The sequence below is a fragment of the Rhamphochromis sp. 'chilingali' genome (assembly GCF_963969265.1).
Source record: "Rhamphochromis sp. 'chilingali' genome assembly, chromosome: 20".
NCBI lineage: Eukaryota > Metazoa > Chordata > Actinopteri > Cichliformes > Cichlidae > Rhamphochromis > Rhamphochromis sp. 'chilingali'.
In genome coordinates, this window is record NC_137947.1 from 537501 (window position 1) to 562679 (window position 25179).

Below are 25179 nucleotides of genomic sequence, written 5' to 3' on the forward strand. Positions count from 1 at the left end.
ACAGTGAGACAAAACTGAGTTAACATAAAAACTGCTGATACATTTATAATACTGAATATAATTCATTATGTACTCTATGGAGGCATGTACTTCTGTTATATTAGCATTGTACTGTTACTGTCGCCTTCTCATTGGGTGTTTAGTGGAATAATTCATTTTTTTCCCAGTTCAATTCAACTATGTCCATGGTTTCAAACTACGCTTGCAACTGTAGCTCATTACAGACTGTGCAGAAACAGCTAAATATGGAAACAAAATGTGCAAAGACTTCCTGGTCTTTCTTTTGTTTGTATAAAAATCCTGATGCAAACAATAAACGAGGATCCTTATCACGCAGGTTTTCAGCTGACATTGATAACGATGTGAGGGCACAGCTCTGTGTGCGGCTTTACAGCCTCAAAACAGGTTTATTCAGTTTGAACAGGTACGTATCATTTAGACCACAGAATGTCTTGAAATAAAACAACATTGTTTTAGGATTTTTTTAATGACAACAAACTATTAACAATATCAAACATTTACTGTCTTAAAATCATAACTTATACCTGCTTCCTTGTCTCAAACCATCAGTTATGTGATTAACACTCAGGCTTTTGCCACGGTTTACATTTTACTGCTGCACTGGGTCGTTCACACTTTACAAAAGAACAAATGTAGAACTAAAAGATAAAAGTTAGTATGTAACAGCGAATTCCATCATCTGAATGTAACATTTTGAACACAAGTAACCCATGTAACTATATTTAGTAACAAAAATATAACATTTCTGTTATTTCAGTGCTGAGAGGGTTAAGAACTCAAAGGCCCTCATTTGTCCAAAAACACCCCAAAATAACCAAAAAACAAATGAAATCACTGTAGAAACAGCACGTTACATACAAACCTCTTAGTGCTCATTTACAACTGTTACACAGCAAGTACATAAGCAACAACTTGTCTGTTATTATTGCTTATGTTCAAATATTATTTACAACAAGGACGCCTCAGTTCTAGAATCCGTGAGTCTGACTAAACAGAGACACTTGGCTCTTTGTATTTGATCCAAAACAGTTTTACCTTTTTTACCTTAGATTTGAGATTAACAGACGGAATATTGCACAAATTAAAATGCTTTTTATTACGAGTTTTTCCTTCTGTCCTCAGTAACTGTTGTGCAAACAGATCACATATTTCTATGATGCAGATGCAATTAAGAGATCGAGTTTGGGACACTTAATGATTCAAACTCTCCCTGATATTTATTCTCCAAATCTCTAAAATCCAGCATAAGTGATGACGAGCATTCCTCCAAATCTGATTTCATCATTGTTAGTAGCGTAATGCAGGAGAGCACTGTCCAACTCAAAGGTCCAAAATCCCCCACCGGTGTTAAAATGGCTCGAGATCATGTGACTGTGGGTGAAATGTCACATGACGCACACACAGTAAGCCCTTATGTGATCCTGGAAAAGACCACAACCATCAGGAAATGTTTCCTCCCAGGTTAGATGTGATCCCTCTGCTCTTGTAAAAGTGTCAGATTCCAACATTTACGTTTTTCTTTTCTGCTTGGACAAATGGTACTTCTGTTATTCTTTTTTCAACATCAACGCATTTTATACTGGAATGAGCTACAGCGCATTTCAAGTTAAAGCTCAGGTCTTCAGGTTCACATCTTTTAACTGTTCGATCACAATATTAGATGTAAGGATGCTATTTTCTATTTTTGACGTCCTGCTGCTTGCTGACCTGAGATCAGTCAAAGCTGTGCTCACTCAACACCTTTTTAGTTACACAGGCCTTCACTCAGTGGGTGTTTTTTATTTGACTTTTTTCTGCTTTTTAAACTTATATTTTGTGGTTCTCATTGCCTTAAGGCATTGTAAACGTACACGGGTTTTAGCACGTGTGCTGCATAAATAAAATTGCCGTTTCCATATATATCAACACAGGTAGTTTACATCCTGTTACAACTGAAAACATGTTATCTTAAGGTAACAGCAGGGACATTTAAAGATCATGCTGACAAGCTGATGCAATGTGTCCAGTATCCCCAGTTTAATCATCTAAGAAGCATTGAGTGCAGTTACATGCAGAAGCCTCCTCTCAGACTCGTGGCTAATGTTGTTTTCAGCTTGCTACAGATCAAAGAAGTCCTGAATCAGATAAACAAGAATAACTCATATTCTGATCTCTGGACTGTAGATTTGCACTGTTTTCAGTTCACATCTATTTCACTGTTACAATAAAGGAGAGTCCAGCAACTCTGTGACAATAACATACATTTTGATTCTAAAATGACCTCAAATGGACACAGCACGCAATTGATTTCTATTTATACAGAAAACACAAGAGGTCGCAGCTGACTCTAATAAAACCCACTACAATTTTCTGTGTACAGTAATTCAAATACTGATATATTAAAAGATCTACAGATATATGCACAGAATTCTGGGGAAAACGTCAGTAGACTCATTTTAAACTCACATTAAGTGGGGAAAATAACTTTGATCCACTTTAAAATATATGAAAAATGTTTTCAGTCGATGTCAACATCTCATTTTTTAACATGTCCAGACATGGAAACTCATTCCAAGCTGCTTATTAATATGTCATTAGACAGGTTTCTGACGTGGGCTGCTTCGGGACACTTGAGGTGTATAAAATGTGTATCGTCCTCTGAAGTTTCTCAGCAAATATCATGACAGAGAGAGTTTCTTCTCTACAAGTTAGTCTACATATTGGATTCATTTCTTCAGGTTAGGCTAAAACAAACCAGACGCGGTTCTGATTTTTTACATGAACAATAAAGTTTTGTTTCTGATAAACATAAATAGTCATTGAAACCTTGATGACATTCCTAACATGATTCCTCCAGATGTCATGTGTTAATATTTTTATAGTAAACTCATAAATTAGCTACGCATCTCATGCTGACCAAGCACTGCAGTGAAAGCTCGGCCTGTAAGCTTAGCTCCCACAGGGCAGCAAGTTTATGTAACACTAAGAAACCTTAAATGACAGCAAGTTAAAATTGTTTCCATTTTTAATTTTTTTTTACATTTTTTTAAACATAAAATGTGACTTCAGTTGCCTGTACAGACGTCTAAATGTAGAGTGGATTCCTCAGAGTGTCCATTACCACGTTCTTCTTTGGTGGCCATCAAACTCAAAGTGCTTTGATTGGTCAGTAAGACTAGAAAAGCACTCTATAAATACCCGTCCATTTCCATCCTTTATTATTCTCATCTTGGTTTCTCTCTGCCTCACTCCTCTTCGTGTCTGCCTTTCATGCTCCCTCCTTGGGTCAGAGGTCAGCTATCAGCAGGTCCAGCAGCTCTCTGTAAGCTCGGTAGCTCTTTATAGATGTGATGAGGTGGAAAAACACAGTTTGAGTGTGTATGGGTTGGACCCATCTGAAAAAAGAAACACAAACAAATGCATACTTAGCATAACAGCCTGACTGGTATATCAACTGTGATAAAGATGTGAGGGCAAAAGGAATGGTACAGGTTTGGCTTGATAAGGCTCCCTTCCATGTATTTGCATTTAGCTGGAAAAGTGTGTGTGTGTGTGTGTGTGTGTGTGTGTGTGTATACCATTGTCCTCAGACCAAGTGAGGACAATGGTCTAATTTCTGTCCACTATGAGATGAAGGAGAACAACAGCCTGATACCTGCAGCAGGCACATGCAGAGGGGGGGGCTAGAGGGGCTTGAGCACCCGCCCCTTTCCTGATGGGTGCCCAAAGTGCCCTTTTGTTGAGGCAACTTTTTTTTTAAAAATTATTATTATTTTTTTAATGTGTGCGTGCGTGCGGAGTCCTGTCTGTGCCCCTCAACAATAATATTTAACTATTAATCACAGTTTTGCTAAATAAAAGGATCTGGCTTGCATCAGTTGTGTGATTCTTACTCTGAATCTGAATAAGTACGCGGGACCACTGTGTGCGGTAAGACCATCTCTTTACTTCCTGTATTACCATCTACCGGCATGCATTGCCAGTGCGTAACACGTAATCAACAGTTTGACAACCCTCGGAGTATGTGGCAGGGACTAAACACGATCACAGACTTTAGAGGGAAAACCAGCACACCGCAGACCACGGCCTCTCTGTGTGAGGATCTAAACGTATTCTACGCTAGATTCGACACAGCGAACACCATGAGACCGGACAGTGTGCGCACCGCGGATGACGTCAGTGCGCACACTGTGTCTGAGGAGGATGTGCGGAGGTGCTTCAGGAAGGTGAACGCACGCAAAGCTACTGGTCCGGACGGGATTCCCGGCCGCGTCCTCAAGTCATGCGCGGCTCAGCTGGCTGGAGTGTTCACGCACATCTTCAACCTTTCCCTCTCTCTGTCTGTAGTCCCAGCCTGCTTCAAAATGGCCACCATCGTCCCTGTACCCAAATCCTCCACCATCTCCTCATTGAACGACTGGCGACCTGTAGCCCTGACCCCCATCGTGAGCAAATGCTTCGAGAAGCTGGTCAGGGACTTCATCTGCTCTGCACTACCCGACTCACTGGACCCTCTACAGTTCGCATACCGCCACAACAGGTCCACTGATGATGCCATAGCCCTGACACTACACACTGCCCTGTCACACCTGGAGAAGAGAGACACGTATGTGAGGATGCTGTTTGTAGATTACAGCTCAGCATTCAATACCATCGTTCCCTCGAAGCTGGACAGGAAACTGCAGGATCTAGGACTGAGCAGCTCCCTCTGCAGCTGGATCCTTAGCTTCCTGTCTGACAGACGCCAAGTGGTCAGACTGGGCAGCATCACCTCATCCCCCGTCACACTGAACACTGGTGCTCCACAGGGGTGTGTACTGAGCCCTCTCCTATACTCACTCTACACCTACGACTGCACAGCCACTAACAGCTCCAACATCATTGTGAAGTTTGCGGACGACACTACAGTGGTGGGTCTTATCACCAACGGTGATGAGACGGCTTACAGGGAGGAGGTCAGCGCCCTGACCCACTGGTGTCAAGACAACCATCTCACCCTCAACGTCGCAAAGACAAAGGAGTTGATAGTGGACTTCCGGAGGTGCAGAGAAGTACACACCCCCATCACCATCAACGGCGCTGCTGTGGAGAGAGTGAGCAGCTTCCGGTTCCTTGGTGTACATCTGGCTGAGGATCTTACGTGGTCAGTACACACAAACAAAACAGTGAAGAAGGCGCAGCAGCGCCTCTTCTTTCTCAGGAGACTGAAAAGATTCGGCATGAGCCCCCGCATCCTCAGGACCTTCTATCACTGTGCCATTGAGAGCATCCTCACTGGATGCATCACCACCTGGTATGGCAACAGCACCGCCTACAACTGCAAAGCTCTCCAGCGAGTAGTGCGGTGCTCTGAACGGATAATTGGAGGTGAGCTTCCCTCCCTCCAAGACATCTACAGGAAGCGCTGCCTGAGGAAAGCGGGGAGGATCATCAAGGACTCCAGTCACCCCAGCCATAAACTGTTCAGACTGCTTCCATCAGGAAGGAGGTTCTGCAGCATCTGGTCCCGTACCAGCAGACTGAGAGACAGCTTCTTCCACCAGGCCATCAGACTGCTGAACACGTCATAGACACCTCAGCTTCACTACTGGAACTTCAACATTATGCACTCCATACTGTACAGTAATGCCACTGTTTTGCACATATTCAACTCTGTATATTTTATATATTTTATTATTATTATTATTATTATTTTTTTTTTTTTTTTTTTTTTTTTTACTATTTAATTTGTAAAAATGTGTATACACACACACACACACACACACACACACACACACACACACACACACACACACACACACACACACGTAGGAAAATATTTAGTATACACATCCAGAAATGCATACACTATTATATATTGTACATATATTTATTAGTTTCAGGTTGGCCATTCTTGTATTTTGCTCGTTTGTGTTGTTGTGTTTGCACATCTCTGTTGCTTGTGGGGCTCGCACACAAGAATTTCACTCACATGTGCTGTGCCAGTGTGCCTGCACATGTGATGTGACAATAAAAAGTGATTTGATTTGATTACACAATCAAACAGTGAACACATACTGCCCATACAACAAATGTACCAGAGACAATTATGAATACACCACATCTCCCCTTTTAAACAAAAACAGAATATTCCTTTTCTCAAGACAGAACTTCCAACCAGACTACCTCTTGATTCTTTTTTTCTCCTTTTCAAAGCCATACAAGAACATCTGGCAAACAATCTGCATTACATTTTTAACCTTTTGTTTTTGTTTTCTTGTTCTTTTCTTTTCTTAACAACTCTTTTTAGCTTTATTTTACTGTGCTCTACAAAACCATTATAACACAGTTATATAACAACAACCTTTTTTTTTTCTTACAGATCTAACTTTTTAGGTTTAACTATTGGCCTCCCTGACTTGGTTCTGACCACATCAGTGTTAACAGGTGTAGCAGGGTGTTTGAGGCTTCTGCAACACAGGCACATTAGCAGGTTCATGCACAGGTGAACTTAAAGGAATCAAATGCACACGATTACGCCTCACAGTCCCTTGTGGTAACTCCACTGTGTATGATCGGGGTGTAGAGTGATTTTGGATAACAGTGCCTGTAGTTTTGACATCAGTCACCCAAACTTGCTCTCCTGGGGACAGGCTGCATAAAGGTTTTGCGCGGTGGCGCCTGTTGAAGTTTGCCATGTCCATCATCCTCTTCTCCCTTTCCTTTCGAGCGAGCAGTGCGTTGTCCGGCAGTGTAGGCTCCAGCTGCGATGGAAGCATCGGCAGTGTGGTTCGCAGACGTCTGCCCATTAAAAGCTCTGCAGGGCTGTATCCGGACTGCAGTGGTGTAGCTCTATAGGCAAGAAGAGCTAGATAAGGATCAGCTGCTTTTTTCAGAAGAGTTTTTACAGTCTGCACAGCACGTTCTGCTTCTCCATTACTTTGCGGAAACTTGGGACTGCTTGTGATGTGTTTGAAGCCGTATGCTGCTGCAAAGTCTGTAAAGATTTGACCTGAATACTGTGGCCCATTATCAGACATGAGGACCTCTGGGATGCCGTGACGGGCAAAGAAAGATTTCAGGTGAGTAATGACATCGTTTGATTTTGTCCTGTTTAACAAAGCAATCTCAACAAATCTAGAGTGATAGTCAACAGCGAGAAGGTAAGTTTTCCCTCCCAGCTCGAAAAGATCTGTGCCCACTCTCAGCCATGGGCGGGCAGGGTATTCTGTTGGCATGAGTGGCTCACTGTTATTGTGTCTTTCTTGAATACACGTTTTGCACTGGAGCAGCATCTCAGAGATTTGTTGACTCAGCCCGGGCCACCACACTGTTTGGCATGCACGAGCTTTACATTTTACAACACCTCGGTGTCCTTCGTGAAGTTTTTCCAGCACCTCGTTTCTCATTGCTGAAGGAATGACAAGCCGTGTGTCTTTTAACAAAAGGCCGTCTTCAACAGTGAGCGTGGCTCGGTCAGGCCAGTAATTTCGCAGTAAAGGCTCTTGTTTTGCATGTTCTGGCCAGCCTTCGGTGCACATGTCCATGACGCGAGCACACACACTGTCGCTTTTCAGTTGTTCCTTCAGTGTTTGCATATATGATGAACTGACAGGCATGTTTGCTACAATACTGTCCACATATATGTCTGTGCTTTCCATCAGCTCTTTGTCTGACAGGTTCATTGGTTTTTTCAGAGGTGAGCAGGACAAAGTATCTGCTGTCCAGAGCGATTTCCCTGGGGCGTACTGCACAGTGTACGAGTAACGCATGAGTCTCATTCTGAATCGCTGGATCCTGGGTGGCAAGAGATCCAGAGCTTGTCCTCCCAGTAAGGAAACGAGAGGTTTGTGGTCCGTTTCAAGACAAAAATGTTTACCAATCAGGAAATCACGAAAACGCTCACACGCCCATGTAGATGCCAGTGCCTCTTTTTCCACTTGTGCGTATCGTTGTTCTGTAGGAGAAAGGGACCTCGATGCATACGCCACTGGTCGCCATCCTTCTTCCCACAGCTGCAAAAGAACACCTCCGAGACCATAGGATGAAGCATCTGCTGATACTTTAATGTCTCTGTTGGGGTCATACATTGCGAGCACTGGGGGTGAGGTCAGGGCATCTCGTAATGTTTTGAAAGCTCTCACTTGGTCAGTTCCCCAATACCATGCGTTCTTTTTGGAAAGAAGATCTCGCAGGGCTTTGTCTTTTTCAGCTAAATGGGGGATGAACTTGCCCACTTGATTCACCATGCCCAGAAAACTACGCAACTCTGACACATTAGTTGGCTCTGTCATTTCTGTAATTGCCTCCGTTTCCTTCGGGTCAGGACTGATTCCTGTATCCGCTATGATGTGACCCAAGAAAGCAACCTTGCTCTGGGAGAGCTCGCATTTTTCAACATTCAGCGTTATGCCTGCTTTTTCCAGTCTTTGCAGTGTAGCATGGAGACGGGAATCGTGCTCCTGATGGTTACGTCCCCACACCAACACATCGTCAATGTGACACACCACTCCTTCGAGACCCTCGATGACCTCCGCCATCATGCGCTGAAAGTGTTCGGGCGCTGAGTTGATCCCAAACGGTAGGCGGTTAAAGTGGAACCGCCCAAAGGGTGTGATGAAGGTGGTGAGTTTGGCAGACTCATCGGACAGGGGAATCTGCCAGAAGCCCATGTTGGCATCCAGTTTGCTAAACACTTTGGCTCCTGCGAGCATTCCGAGACTTTGTTCAACCGATGGCAGCACATATTTTTCCCTGCACACATACTCATTTAGTCCGGTAAAGTCTACGCAAAGTCTTAGCCTAGGGCTGTTTTTCTTTGGAACAACAACCATGCCGGCACACCAATCCGTTGGTTCCTCAACTCGGGTAATGACACCAAGCTCTTCCATTCGTTGGAGTTCCTCTTTTACCCTTCCCATCAGAGGCAGAGGAAGCCTTCGCGGAGTTTTGAGTGAGTACGGCACAGCATTCGGTTTGAGTTTAATGTGATAGGCCCGCTGCACTTTCCCTAGACCATTGCAAAGTTTAGGGTAAGTAGTCTTCAGAGTGTCCATTGAAACCGCGTCAACTCGCACCAGCAGGCCAAGAGCTGTAATGGCGGGCAGGCCTAGCAGTGGAGTGCTCAGGTTTCTTACAACATAGACCTTCTCTGTTGTCTGTTTCGCTCCGTAGTTGAGCTGTAGCTTTGTAAAACCTGCAACGTCCAGTGGTGTTTTTCCAGGGCCTAACAAAGGTTTTTCTGGCTGCTGGAGGACTGGTCTGTGTTCGTTAGCAAAAATCTTTGATAAGTCCGAGTCAGCTATTACAGTCACATCTGCTCCCGTATCCAGTTTGAAAGTGATTTTTGCATCTTTCACTTGTATGTTGGCTGTCCACGCCTGGCCGTCACTGGAAACTGAGCCTAGGAAGAAACCTTGCTCCTCTTCCTCCTCAATACTTTGCACTGTCTTGCTTTGTCTGCAGACTCGCTGGTAGTGACCTTTTTTTCCACATAAATGACATTTTGCATCATTTGCTGGGCACTCAGGTTTCGGATGTGGAGAGCCTCCGCACTTGTAGCATTTGTTACTTTGTCTCTTGCTATATTGCTGTTGTGTTTTGACAGTTTTATTTTTGAACATGTTGAACTTTGTTTTGTCGTGCTTTTGTATCACTCTGTCAACTGTTTTCGCATTTACATGCATTACATTTGTTTCACTTCTCAAAGCTGACTGTTGCTTTTTGATTTCTTCTGACTGCCTGGCCATATTTATAGCTTTATCCAAGTCCAAGTCTTTTTCCATCTGCATGCGCTCAGACAGCCTCGTGTCGGCCAAGCCCACTACTATTCTGTCTCTTATCAGCTCATCGTGGAGCGGTCCGTAGTTACAGTGCTCTGCTAATGCATGCAAGGCAGTCACGAATGCATCAACAGTCTCATTCGGCTCTTGTTTGCGCATATTAAAACGTGCGCGCTCATAAACAACATTTTTCCTGACAATGAAAAAGTTGTGGAAGCTATCTCTCACTTTAGCATAGTCCCGTTGGTCTACATCACTTAACTTTAGTCCTCTCAGGACGTCATCCGCTTCGTCTCCCATACAATATATGAGAGTGTTCACTTGATTTTCCTCCGAGCTCGCAGACAGATTACTTGCCTGACGGAATCTCTCGAAGCGACGGACCCATCTTGTCCATTCGTGTGGTTTGGAAAAATCAAAGGGCTCCGGTGGTTGGATGCTAAACGTAGCGCTGGGAGTGCTAGGCGCGGTGCTAACTCCTGCCCTCGGACGATCGTCTACGTCGTCATTCGGCATTTTGTTTCCACCTTCCCCTTCTCCTCACACTCGGCAGATGTATGGAGTCTTACAAGTCACACAGCACTTCTGACACCATGTGTGATTCTTACTCTGAATCTGAATAAGTACGCGGGACCACTGTGTGCGGTAAGACCATCTCTTTACTTCCTGTATTACCATCTACCGGCATGCATTGCCAGTGCGTAACACGTAATTACACAATCAAACAGTGAACACATACTGCCCATACAACAAATGTACCAGAGACAATTATGAATACACCACATCAGTCACATGATCACATTTAACCAATGATCGCCCTTGACGGCAGAACGCGCTGGTTACGAGCCGGGAACGAGCTCACAAAGAGCACGCACATTTTTAGCGGTCCGGAGCTGTAGGAGAAACACAAGTTAACTCAGAGACACAGACTGATGCGACAAAACCAGTAAGTAGGTGTACAGCGTACACTGTAGTGTGTAGCACCCAGGAGTGTTAGCTTATTACGTACACGTTGGTAAGTTGTCTTGTTGCAACTGACGAACTGAAACAAACGAGCGTGCTGTGTGTGCAACAGCGCGACACACATTACCTGTCCTTTTATTAACTGCACAAGTAGTGCTGGTCATAGCTGCTGGCTACCTGTGTAAGGCTGTCATGGGTCTGTAGCTCTGTCACCGTTTTAGGGAACATATTTAGTTTTAAAGTAAGTTTCCGGGCTTTTCCTGCCTTTCTGGAGGGATTATATTTCACTAAAAAACGATCTAATATGCATGTTCACATAATAATTATTATAATTATAATATATTAAAAAACACACGCTGTATTTTAAAGAACATACATTAAGAAGCAGATTATATTAGATTTATATTTTAAATAAGACAAAATGTGGATTTTACAGCAGTAAAATGATTGTATCTCTACAGTTTAAACATGTAATAAGCTTTGCCCTGCACAGAGTGGATAGTGAAACACATGGAATCATCATAAATACATTATTTCATATTTATTACTTCCCCCTCCTCATTGCTTTATTATTGTAGCTCTAGTAATAAATAATAATGTAAGGATTCTGGATCAGCACAGTGATGCCCATAGTATATACAGTATTCTGAAGAAGGTCTAAAATGTCACTGTGTGTGCATGTGTGTGTTTTATTTAGATGGATTTTTTTTAATTATTACTCATGATATAACATTGTGCAGACATGCCTGGTCCTTACCAGGCATGTCTGCATGACATGAGGAGGAAACAGCAGGACCTGTGTGAGGCTACTAAAGGCAGGGCTATAACATTTTTCTGTCATCATTTAGATTAAGTGCAGGAGTTGTTAGGTGTGGATAATTAGATTATAGTTTATTGCAATAGCAAGTTGTGCCTTGTTCTCACATAGACAGCAAGTGGAGAGTGATATATGAAATGATGGGATGGAAGGAAGAAGAGAAGCAAAGAGTGATTCACAGGCAGAGCCTAAATTATTTCTCACAGTTTTTTGTGTCCTTATGGTTCCAAGCGCTGTCACCAATCTTTGCATTTTGTTATTATCTCATGACACTTGTTTAATCAGCTACCATCTCTCCTGTGGACTTTTTACTGTCTACAGTCTCAGATCAACACAGCCCTGCCCTTCCCATATTAGACTCTTGATGAATGTGTGTTGTTGTTATTCAGCCTGGTTCAATGTGCCCCTTTTTAACTTTGAGCACCCGTCCCTTTAAACCTCTCTGCACGGCCCTGACCTGCAGGCCTGACAGCAGCAGATGTATCACTGCTGTAACACCTGTAACACTCAGCAGGCGCCTCATTGTTCTGACACACACAACAAAACTGTTGACTACACTACACGCTGACTACACACTGACTACACAATAACTACACGCTGACTACACACTGACTACACAATAACTACACGCTGACTACACACTAACTACACAAGATTTGCGCTAAACGTCTCAAATCTCTCACATCTCAAACACGCCGTCACTCCTAAAACGTCCCCTGTTTCTTAACAACTAGATGCCACGTTGCCATATCATTTTTTGATTGGTCGAATGGCACTTTTTTGGACGAATAGGAAAGGCAGAGGGGGGTGGGGTTTGTCTTTGCTCACAGGCTTTCGAGCGTTTTCCTTATGAAACGCCGTTTTTACCGTTTCTTCCCGCAGTAAATAGAAACAACGACAGTATTCAGGAAGAAAACCAAACATTGCGTGTTTTTTATCATAACTCTGGTTTTACGTGGCCGATCAACACGATTTAAAAACTGGTATAAAGTCCACACTTTTCCCGTCAGTTGTTCCGTCTGTCCTGCTCACATCTCCAATGGTTGTACACTAACGTGGCTTCACTCCACATCAGCCGCTTTGCTAGCTACAACACTGGTGCACTGCAAAACAGAATTGTTAAAGTTTTAATTTTAATTTCAATTCAGTTTTTTTTTGTGCGCAACGCAGATTTTCTGTGCGCAGACACCATGCCAGCAGTGCGCAATTGCGCACGTGCGCAGCTTAGAGAGAACATTTCTAAGAGCTCTTCATATTAAAAGAGAGCCATGCGCTGCTAAAAGGACTTAGCTCTTCACTTTACTATCAGAATCAGAATCAGAATCAGAAAGGGTTTTATTGCCAAATGTTGAGCAGGTTTACAACATTAGGAAATTGCTGCGGTGCTTCAGTGCAAACATAGTGTCATAAATAGCACTTAAATAGACATGAAAAAATAAAAGTAGGGATAAGAATTAAAAGTGCTACGTAGAAAGATATGTGCATGAGCTATACATGAGATATATACATGAGAATAAGAATTAAGAGTGCTACGTTGAAAGATATATACATGAGTGCAGGTGGTGATCAGTGCAAACATGGAATGATGCAGTGAACACAGCGTAGGGTCATGTGTTAGTAGCGGGAACAGTCATATGGTTATTGTTCATGTGTCCAACAGCAGAGGGGAAGAAACTGTTCTATGGCAAGTGTCCTGGAGGACAGTTTAGGATTTGATGCCATGTAAATAAAATTACATTAATTGGAGGATGTGACAGTGCAGTATAAAATGTAAAGCATGGTTAGTACCGTATTTTCCGCACTATAAGGCGCACTTAAAATCCTTTAATTTTCTCGAAAATCAACAGTGCGCCTTATGTATGAATTCTGGTTGTGCTTACTGACCTCGAACCGATGTTATGTGCTACACAGCGCCTCGCGGGGTAATCTGGGTCCTAAACTCCGTCCGTTTCAGGTCCCAAAGTCAAACGAACACTGTGGCATCACTGAGCATTGAAAACTGTCTGAATTCTTTCATCTTTAATTAAACGATCAGCGTTGCTGCTTTACCAGGTGTAACGATTAAGTTTAACATCCAGGCGTCCATGAAAACAGGATTTATTATTTATTTAACAGAATTAGAGGTTAGCAGGAAGTCCACAGTGCAGACTTTCATCCTCAAGGAATTAAACTAACATTAACTGCATTAACTGTTTAAATTTCACAAAATAATTTTTACAAAATAATTTTTTCTACTTCAGATGTATTTTCCAGCTCCACATTCAGGAATTATTTGTGAAGTTTCCAGCATGAGACTGACAGAGTAGGCAGTGATGGATGTTTTTCTCATGGACTTACTGGGAATCCTAATCTGGTAGTGGTTGAGAACAGTAAGAACCTCCACAGCCTCTGTCTTACTGTCAAACTCCAACAAGCCGGAGATGGTCTTAGAAGAGGCTGAAAAAAGAGACTGAACATTAAAAGGCAGGCGATGACCACATTCACGAGACTTCATCTGTTCAATCAAATGTCTACTTACGTTTGGCATCAAACATCTTAAATTTGACAAAGCCAGGCAGATCATGCTCCGTGCACAGCTACAGAAACACAGACAGCAGCGTGTGAGCAGTTCTGCACTAGGCAACAATTAAACATACAACTTATCAGCATTTGTTATACAATGTGGGAGTGGATTTCTTTATGGCAAAGACTGCTCAAGAAATCAGGCTCAACTCAAGAGAGGATCTTTGGGCATTTAAGGATATCTTGTTAATTCAGAAAAACAGGGCAGTCTTCTTAATAACAATGGGTTTTTTTGGAATTTCCAAGATAATAATCATATTAATTCAGGAAAAAACAAGAAATTATGAAGTAGATTTTGGATACATCATACATGGTATGATAGGATAGAAAATGTTTTAGGAGGTTTGGAATACCTTTAAACAGTTCTTTACAGTTACACAGAAAAGACAGACAGCGAACAGACAGAAGTACTTTACCCTCAGTAAATGATCCTGTGATATGCACGGAGGAACGTTATAGTAGTGCAACACTGCAGATGGAGGCTGGATGATGTTTTTGGAGGCTTGTCCGGCACTGCTAAAGCGATTGTTTCTGGTCATAGCAAAGTCCTTATAGCTGCTGCTGCCATCCTCTAACTCAAAAACCTGGCTGGGGATTACTGCGTGCTGCTTCGACACACTGCAAAAACCAAAAACATCAACTGTGTTACTTTTCTTATCAAATCCATGCATAACAAATCTACTGATCATGAAATAGTCTAGATAATATACACAGAAATAAAGAAGTATATGGTGCCAAATTGCCTCAGTGCGCTTTATGTTGTAAGATAAACACAAAAAAAATAAAGAAAACTCCCCAACAATCATATGACCCACTAAGGAAGCACTTTGGCGACAGTGGGAAGGAAAAACTCCCTTTTAACAGGAAGAAATCTCCGGCAGAACCAGGCTCAGGGAGGGGCGGGGCCATCTGCTACGATCGTCTGGGGGTGAGGGGAGGAAAACAGAGAGTAGAAGGATTTTAAATTTGACTTTGGAGATAACAGGATCAAATAATGAGAAGCCAGTATGGGCAAAATATGCTTTCTAGCCCTTTTCAGTAATCATGCAGCAGCATTCTGGATTAAAGTATGTGTCACAGTGAGTTTTATATATTTACTAGGTATGTGTGTTTTTAAAGGGATGTCAAATGCTGTCATTTTTCTGTAAAGCAAATTTACCTTGCCTTTAGGTATAAATAAAGTTACCTTACCTTACCTTACCTAACTGAATTCTGTTCAGGGAACAGTCCTAAAAGAAAAATGAATTTTGGGGGAAAGTCTGATAATAATGAATTTGTGGAGGATTAGGGTCACTGGAAAAAAAAAAAGTGGGCACGTCAGAATTCAAGTCAGAATTCAAGTCAGAATTCAGACTTCTTTCTCAGAATTCTGGAAAAGAAGAAGAAAAAAAGACGAGCCCACTTTTTTTCCCAGTGGCTCTAATCCTCTTCCGTATGAATTACAGGAGTCCAGCTTAGAAGTAATAAATAAATCAACTAGTTTTTCAGCGTCACTCTGAGACAGGATATTTCTAACTTTAGAGATGTTGCGCAAATGGAAGAAAGCAGTCTTACATATTTGTTTAATATGTGCGTTGAAGGACATGTCCTGGTCAAAAATGACACCAAGGTTCCTCACAGCATTACTGGAAATTTTAGCATACATTTTCACTGCTATGCAGATGACACCCAGCTCTATCTGTCCATGAAGCCCGATAACACACACCAATGAGTTAAACTGCAGGAATGTCTTAAAGACATAAAGACCTGGATGGCCGCTAACTTTCTGCTTCTTAATTCAGATCAAACTGAAGATGATGTCCTTGGGAGCATGGTGTCTAACCAGATGCTTACTCTGGATGGCATTACCTTGGTTATGCACAGATATGTCTTTTAATGATGCTGCCTAAGGGAAGCATGTATAATATAAACAGAATTGGTCCTAGCACTGAACCCTGTGGAACTCCATAATTAACCTCAGTGTGTGAAGAGGACTCTCCATTTACATGCACAAACTGGAGTCTATTAGATAGATATGATACAAACCACTGCAGTGCAGTACCTGTAATACCTACAGCATGTTCTAATCGCTCTAATAGGATATTATGGTCAACAGTATCGAACGCTGCACTGAGGTCTAGCAGGACAAGCACAGAGATGAGTCCACTGTCAGAGGCCATAAGAAGATCATTTGTAACCTTCACTAAAGCTGTTTCTGTGCTGTGATGAGCTCTGAAACCTGACTGAAACTCTTCAATAAACCATTCCTCTGCAGATGATCTGTTAGCTGTTTGACAACTACTCTTTCAATGATGTTTGATATAAAGGAAGGTTGGAGATTGGCCTATAATTAGCTAAGACTGCTGGGTCTAGAGATGCTTTTTGAGTAAAGGTTTAACTACAGCTAGCTTGAAGGCCTGTGGTACATAGCCGATCATTAGAGAGAGATTGCTCATATTTGAGATTGAATCTCGATCTTGGAAGTAAAGTGTAAAGGATCTGACCTCTTGGTGGCGCTGTCACTTGGTGTTCGCTTGCTCTGCGGTAGAGTATCACTTCCTGTTCCTGCTCAAACACAGTGGTGTTTCTGAGTAGCTTATTTGCTTAGCAATTTAATTAACAACTTTTAAATACATTCTTTTTCATAGTATAATCTTCACGTGCTTCATCCGAAGCACACTTTCTGTGTACTCACTACCTAATTTATAGCCAAAGTATTCACTCACTGTCTCTGTACTGTTTCGCTAGCTTAGCTCGTAGCCGACTCGTTAGCACCATGGCTACTTCACCTGTCCCTCCTGCACTTTCTTGCTCATTGTGTCAGATGTTTAGTTACTCCTCGGCCTCCTTTAGCAGTAATGATATCTGTAACAAATGTAGCATATTTGCAGCTCTGGAGGCCAGGATTACTGAATTGGAGACTCGGCTTCGCACCCTTCATTCACCCATAGCTAGCCAGGCCCCTGTAGCTGGTGCAGCCAAAGATAGCGTAGGCCCCGCTAGCTGTTCCCCGGCAGACCCCAAGCAGCTGGGGAAAGAGGGCGGCTGGGTCACGGTGAGGAAGAAGCAAAGTCCTAAACAGAAGCCCCGGGTACACCACCAACCCGTTCATGTGTCTAACCGTTTTTCCCCACTCGGCGACACACCCGCCGGGGGTCAAACTCTGGTAATTGGTGATGCTGTTCTCAGACATGTGAAGCTAGAGACACCGGCAACCATAGTCAATTGTCTTCCAGGGGCCAGAGCAGGCGACATTGAAGGAAATTTAAAACTGCTGGCTAAGGGTAAACGTAAATTCAGTAAGATCATAATTCACGTCGGCAGTAATGACACCCGGTTACGCCAATCGGAGGTCACTAAAATCAATATTGAATCGGTGTGTAACTTTGCCAAAACAATGTCGGACTCTGTAGTTTTCTCTGGTCCCCTCCCCAATCAGACCAGGAGTGACATCTTTAGCCGCATGTTCTCCTTAAATTGCTGGCTGTCTGAGTGGTGTCCCAGAAATGATGTGGGCTTCATAGATAATTGGCAAACCTTCTGGAGGAAACCTGGTCTTGTTAGGAGAGACGGCATCCATCCCACTTTGGATGGAGCAGCTCTCATTTCTAGAAATATGGACAAATTTATTAAACCCCCCAAAATATGACTATCCAGAGTTGGGACCAGGAAGCAGAGTTGCAGTCTTACACGCCTCTCTGCAGCTTCTCTCCTCCTGCTACCCCCCCAAAAACCCATCTCCATAGAGACTGTGTCAGCTCCCAAACAGACAAAAAACAAACTAAAAACCAGCAACAAACAACTTAAACATAAACAATTACAAAGAAAGAACAATACAGCATCCACATCTGAACCAAAGAGTAAAACAGTGAAATGTGGATTATTAAATATTAGGTCTCTCTCCTCCAAGTCTCTGTTAGTACATGACTTAATAATTGATCAACAAATCGATTTACTCTGCCTTACAGAAACCTGGTTGCAGCAGGATGATTATGTTAGTTTAAATGAATCAACACCCCCGAGTCATTCTAACTACCAGAAACCTCGAAGCACAGGCCGAGGGGGCGGTGTGGCAGCAATTTTTCACACCAGCCTATTAATTAATGAAAGACCCAGACAGACTTTTAATTCATTTGAAAGCCTGATGCTTAACATTGTCCACCCCAGCTGTGAAACTCAGAAACCAGTCTTACTTGTTATCATCTATCGTCCACCTGGGCCTTACACAGAGTTTCTGTCTGATTTCTCAGACTTTTTATCTGATTTAGTTCTGAGCTCAGATAAAATAATTATTGTGGGTGATTTTAACATCCATGTAGATGCTAAAAATGACAGCCTCAACATGGCATTTAATCTGTTATTAGACTCAATTGGTTTCTCTCAAAATGTAAAAGAACCCACCCACCACTTTAATCACACTCTAGATCTTGTTTTAACATATGCATAGAAACTGAACATTTAACAGTGTTTCCTGAAAACCCTCTGCTGTCTGATCATTTCCTGATAACATTTACATTTACAATAATTGATTACACAGCGGTGGAGAGTAGACTTTATCAAAGTAGATGTCTTTCTGAAAGCGCTGTAACTAAGTTTAAGAATATAATCCACCCACTGTTATCATCTTCAATGCCCTGTACCAACACAGAGCAGAGCAGCTACAGTGGGGCAAAAAAGTATTTAGTCAGCCACCGATTGTGCAAGTTCCCCCACCTAAAATGATGACAGAGGTCAGTAATTTGCACCAGAGGTACACTTCAACTGTGAGAGACAGAATGTGAAAAAAAAATCCATGAATCCACATGGTAGGATTTGTAAAGAATTTATTGGTAAATCAGGGTGGAAAATAAGTATTTGGTCAATAACAAAAATACAACTCAATACTTTGTAACATAACCTTTGTTGGCAATAACAGAGGTCAAACGTTTACTATAGGTCTTTACCAGGTTTGCACACACAGTAGCTGGTATTTTGGCCCATTCCTCCATGCAGATCTTCTCGAGAGCAGTGATGTTTTGGGGCTGTCGCCGAGCAACACGGACTTTCAACTCCCGCCACAGATTTTCTATGGGGTTGAGGTCTGGAGACTGGCTAGGCCACTCCAGGACTTTCAAATGCTTCTTACGGAGCCACTCCTTTGTTGCCCGGGCGGTGTGTTTTGGATCATTGTCATGTTGGAAGACCCAGCCTCGTTTCATCTTCAAAGTTCTCACTGATGGAAGGAGGTTTTGGCTCAAAATCTCACGATACATGGCCCCATTCATTCTGTCCTTAACACGGATCAGTCGTCCTGTCCCCTTGGCAGAAAAACAGCCCCATAGCATGATGTTTCCACCCCCATGCTTCACAGTAGGTATGGTGTTCTTGGGATGCAACTCAGTATTCTTCTTCCTCCAAACACGACGAGTTGAGTTTATACCAAAAAGTTCTACTTTGGTTTCATCTGACCACATGACATTCTCCCAATCCTCTGCTGTATCATCCATGTGCTCTCTGGCAAACTTCAGACGGGCCTGGACATGCACTGGCTTCAGCAGCGGAACACGTCTGGCACTGCGGGATTTGATTCCCTGCCGTTGTAGTGTGTTACTGATGGTGACCTTTGTTACTTTGGTCCCAGCTCTCTGCAGGTCATTCACCAGGTCCCCCCCGTGTGGTTCTGGGATCTTTGCTCACCGTTCTCATGATCATTTTGACCCCACGGGATGAGATCTTGCGTGGAGCCCCAGATCGAGGGAGATTATCAGTGGTCTTGTATGTCTTCCATTTTCTGATGATTGCTCCCACAGTTGATTTTTTCACACCAAGCTGCTTGCCTATTGTAGATTCACTCTTCCCAGTCTGGTGCAGGTCTACAATACTTTTCCTGGTGTCCTTCCAAAGCTCTTTGGTCTCGGCCATGGCGGAGTTTGGAGTCTGACTGTTTGGGGCTGTGGACAGGTGTCTTTTATACAGATGATGAGTTCAAACAGGTGCCATTCATACAGGTAACGAATGGGGGACAGAAAAGCTTCTTACAGAAGACGTTACAGGTCTGTGAGAGCCAGAGATTTTCCTTGTTTGAGGTGACCAAATACTTATTTTCCACCCTGATTTATGAATAAATTCTTTACAAATCCTACCATGTGAATTCATGGATTTTTTTTTTCACATTCTGTCTCTCACAGTTGAAGTGTACCTCTGGTGCAAATTACTGACCTCTGTCATCATTTTAAGTGGGGGAACTTGCACAATCGGTGGCTGACTAAATACTTTTTTGCCCCACTGTATCTGAACGCTACTCCAACAGAGGTCGATTATCTTGTTAATAATTTCACCTCCTCACTACGTACGACTCTGGATACTGTAGCTCCTGTGAAAACTAAGGTCTCTAATCAGAAGTACCTGACTCCGTGGTATAATTCTCAAACACGTACCCTAAAGCAGATGACTCGTAATCTGGAGAGGAAATGGCGTGTCACAAATTTAGAGGATCATCATTTAGCCTGGAGAAATAGTTTGCTGCTTTATAAGAAAGCCCTCCGCAAAGCCAGAACATCTTACTATTCATCACTGATTGAAGAAAATAAGAACAACCCCAGGTTTCTCTTCAGCACTGTAGCCAGTCTGACAAAAAGTCAGAGCTCTTTTGAGCCAACCATCCCTTTAACATTAACTAGTAATGACTTCATGAACTTCTTCACAAATAAAATTTTTATCATTAGAGAAAAAATTACCAATAATCATCCCACAGATGTAATATTATCTACAGCTACTCTTAGTACCATTGATGTTAAGTTAGACTCTTTTTCTCCAATTGATCTTTCTGAGTTAACTTCAATAATTACTTCCTCCAAACCATCAACGTGTCTTTTAGACCCCATTCCTACAAAACTGCTCAAAGAAGTCCTGCCATTAATTAATTCTTCGATCTTAAATATGATCAACCTATCTCTAATGATCGGCTATGTACCACAGGCCTTCAAGCTAGCTGTAGTTAAACCTTTACTCAAAAAGCATCTCTAGACCCAGCAGTCTTAGCTAATTATAGGCCAATCTCCAACCTTCCTTTATATCAAACATCCTTGAAAGAGTAGTTGTCAAACAGCTAACAGATCATCTGCAGAGGAATGGTTTATTTGAAGAGTTTCAGTCAGGTTTCAGAGCTCATCACAGCACAGAAACAGCTTTAGTGAAGGTTACAAATGATCTTCTTATGGCCTCTGACAGTGGACTCATCTCTGTGCTTGTCCTGCTAGACCTTAGTGCAGCATTCGATACTGTTGACCATAATATCCTATTAGAGCGATTAGAACATGCTGTAGGTATTACAGGTACTGCGCTGCAGTGGTTTGTATCATATCTATCTAATAGACTCCAATTTGTACATGTAAATGGAGAGTCCTCTTCACACACTGAGGTTAATTATGGAGTTCCACAGGGTTCAGTGCTAGGACCAATTCTGTTTACACTATACATGCTTCCCTTAGGCAGCATCATTAGAAGACATAGCATACATTTACACTGCTATGCAGATGACACCCAGCTCTATCTGTCCATGAAGCCAGATAACACACACCAATGAGTTAAACTGCAGGAATGTCTTAAAGACATAAAGACCTGGATGGCCGCTAACTTTCTGCTTCTTAATTCAGATCAAACTGAGGTTATTGTACTCGGCCCTGAAAATCTTAGAAATATGGTATCTAAGCAGATTCTTACTCTGGATGGCATTACCTTGGCCTCCAGTAACGCTGTGAGGAACCTTGGAGTCATTTTTGACCAGGACATGTCCTTCAATGCACATATTAAACAAATATGTAAGACTGCGTTCTTCCATTTGCGCAACATCTCTAAAGTTAGAAATATCCTGTCTCAGAGTGACGCTGAAAAACTAGTTCATGCATTTATTACTTCCAGGCTGGACGACTGTAATTCATTATTATCAGGAAGTCCTAAAAACTCCCTGAAAAGCCTTCAGCTAATCCAAAATGCTGCAGCAAGAGTCCTGACAGGGACTAGAACTTTTTAGAAAGAGAGAGCAGATTTCTCCTGTTTTGGCTTCCCTTCATTGGCTTCCTGTTAAATCCAGAATTGAATTCAAAATCCTGCTCCTCACATACAAGGTCTTAAATAATCAGGCCCCATCTTATCTCAATGACCTTGTAGTACCATATCACCCTATTAGAGCACTTGGCTCTCGCTCTGCAGGCCTACTTGTTGTTCCTAGAGTATTTAAAAGTAGAATGGGAGGGAGAGCCTTCAGTTTTCAGGCCCCTCTTCTTTGGAACCAGCTTCCAGTTTGGATTCAGGAGACAGACACTATCTCTACTTTCAAGATTAGGCTTAAAACTTTCCTTTTTGCTAAAGCATATAGTTAGGGCTGGACCAGGTGACCCTGAATCCTCCCTTAGTTATGCTGCAATAGACGTAGGGATTCCCATGATGCATTGAGTTTTTCCTTTCCAGTCACCTTTCTCGCTCACTATGTATTAACAGACCTCTCTGCATTGAATCATATCTGTTATTAACCTCTGTCTCTCTTCCACAGCATGTCTTTTATCCTGTCTTCCTTCTCTCACCCCAACCGGTCACAGCAGATGGCCGCCCCTCCCTGAGCCTGGTTCTGCCGGAGGTTTCTTCCTGTTAAAAGGGAGTTTTTCCTTCCCACTGTTGCCAAAGTGCTTGCTCATAGGGGGTCATATGATTGTTGGGTTTTTCTCTGTATCTATGAAGCACCTTGAGGTGACTTATGTTGTGATTTGGCGCTATATAAATAAAATGGAATTGAATTGAATTGAATTAAAGATATGCACATCTTACCAGACATTCAGTCTTTTACCAAACACCTTAATGCTGTTGAGGTGTGTGATGGCCCTGTCCACAGCATACTCATCTCCCATCTCAACCAACGCTGTGCCAGGAACACTCTTCATAAACTTAACCTATAACAAGCACATAGATAACAGCTGTTCTAAAGAGGTACCATACATTGTGAAAGCAGTGTACATGTTTTACTGATGTAAACATTCTTTCATGTTAACCATTAGAAGACACAGTGTACATTAGAGGACATTTGGAAGGCTATCTAAAGTCAGGATATTTTACACTTGTGCTTTTTTGTGACATCAGGTAGTAATTTGCACAATCCACATTGGAGAATATAGCTATTCTGACTGTGTCATGAAATCAACATACTCTATGAGAACACTGAATGTGTTTGATGTTTGGGGAAGTTCTCTAAGTGTTACAGGAGCAGCAGAATCTATTCGTTATTTTGTTATAAGGTAGCGATGAGCAGATATGGAAATATTATTAACCCTCTCAAGGCAGGCGTTGCCGATTTGCAACAGTTAAAAATTAACAACCTGATTACCCCACATACATATTTTATGAGGTTTTTTTAGAAGTACCACTGCAGGACTTGGTTGTGCATTAGCAACAAAAAGTTTAATTTGAGCCTGAGAGGGTTAAAGTGCTGGGAGTAATTTATGGCATACCGAAAGTGAACAGGAGGAGGCAGATAATTAAACCCTAAAGTTAAAATTTCAATTGTATGAGAAAACAATGTAAACAATCTCTGATATCACATTAAAAAAGGAGAATCAGACCTATGTTTGGTTTGGTTTGGTTTGCAGGGGTACATCACATGTCCTGACATTAAACAGAATTCAATGACACACAAGCACATGAGTGACAACAAGAAAACGGATAGTACATTTCTAAATAATGCAGTAGGTGTTGATGTACAGAGGTCTAATCCCATTCAATATACTGTCATTTACTTGTGAGTAGGACTGAAGGGCCAGGATATGATAGACACACACACAATTTCTGAGTTTGCTTCCACTGGAATCTTTTTATTGTTTTTACTAGCTTTTCCCTTCCAGCACAATTTCTACAACCTAATTATTAATTAATTGTTAATAAAATTAACAGCTGTTGCCGTGTTTCTACAAAAACACGCCAAAGACACATGAAGAATACACAAACAAACACTTACCTTCTCAATGTTGCCGTAGAGGCAGAAGAGGTTGAAGATGCGGGTGCAGTTCATCTTGGATGGATGGAGGCCACTTACCATGGCAACAGAACTGGGGGCATGGCCAGAGTATGACGAGGATGACTGCGGCAGTGGATAAGACACCATGTCTGGAACGTCCAATGAAGTGAGCTTGTACCTGCTGTTGCCGGGCAGTGGCAGCAGGGGACATGGTGGACCTGGGAAGGCACACATCAAAACAGTCGCTGTCTTGCAAGAACAATGAAAGCCTGTCTGCACCAATCCAATTCTGAACCACTTCATGCGCCACAGGTGAATAAGTGAGCGCACACTCACAGCCAACATGTCATTGGCATGGAAGCTCTTTACTGTGAGTGATGAATCAAAGTACGCCAAAGTAAACTGTGGGGTGACCACCACAACGACAAATGTATCAACAAAACTAATCAGACACTTAAATCACCCCCAACCAAGCAGCAACATAGGAAGACAACTGAAAATGAGAAAAGGATTGATGCCCTGTTATGACTTTGGATGACGTGCCCTAGTTTTGAGATGTGTCATCATCTCTGGATCAGTGTTGGCTTAGGCTAGTGATGGTGATGTGGGAATGTCAGCCTGCTACATCAGATACAAGTATGCCTCTACAAGTGTGCACCCTCTGTTTGGCTGCCTTTTCCTTAGCTGTAGCCTGGATCTGTTAGGATGCCTGGGTCGTTGACCCAGAGTTTTGAGTTTATTATGTTACTTATCATTTCTAGTCTTTGGTTTCTTTGTTGGAGTTCTGTCTTATGGTTTATGTCTCTGTGTTCTCTAGTTGCTGTCTCTCTGTGTCCAGTCAGAGTCTGTGTCTATAGTTCAGTCTGTGTTATGTTTCCTGTTTTACTTTGAAAATCCGTGTCTCATGTAAATGTGTCTGGTTTTGCTTCCTTTGTCTCGTTAGGCCTGATTTGCCCCAGCTGTGTTTCCCTCCTGTTGTCCATTCCCTGATTGCTCTGTGTGTATTTAAGCCCTGTGTTTCAGTTTGTCATTGTCGTGATCTACTGTTATCTTGCTGTGTGGTTTGTCTGTGTAGGTGTATTTTGTATTCTTAGTTTTTGTTACCCTTTTGAGTT

The 25179-nt window shown here is 42.4% G+C and overlaps 1 protein-coding gene across 1 annotated transcript in view; it reads right to left on the reverse strand.

Annotated features, from left to right (window-relative positions):
• Nucleotides 1–529: 529 nt before the first annotated feature.
• The window catches only part of LOC308388651 (heterogeneous nuclear ribonucleoprotein L-like), a 78387-nt gene continuing 53737 nt past the window's right edge, over nt 530–25179 (reverse strand). Inside the window, exons 9-14 of the mRNA XM_080869491.1 lie at nt 24065–24282; nt 22885–23006; nt 14520–14721; nt 14060–14117; nt 13879–13977; nt 530–3395 (exon numbers count right to left, since the gene is read on the reverse strand). Coding sequence (XP_080725617.1) covers nt 3340–3395; nt 13879–13977; nt 14060–14117; nt 14520–14721; nt 22885–23006; nt 24065–24282 — 755 coding nt within the window. The 3' untranslated portion in view covers nt 530–3339. The remainder of the gene's footprint in view (nt 3396–13878; nt 13978–14059; nt 14118–14519; nt 14722–22884; nt 23007–24064; nt 24283–25179) is intronic.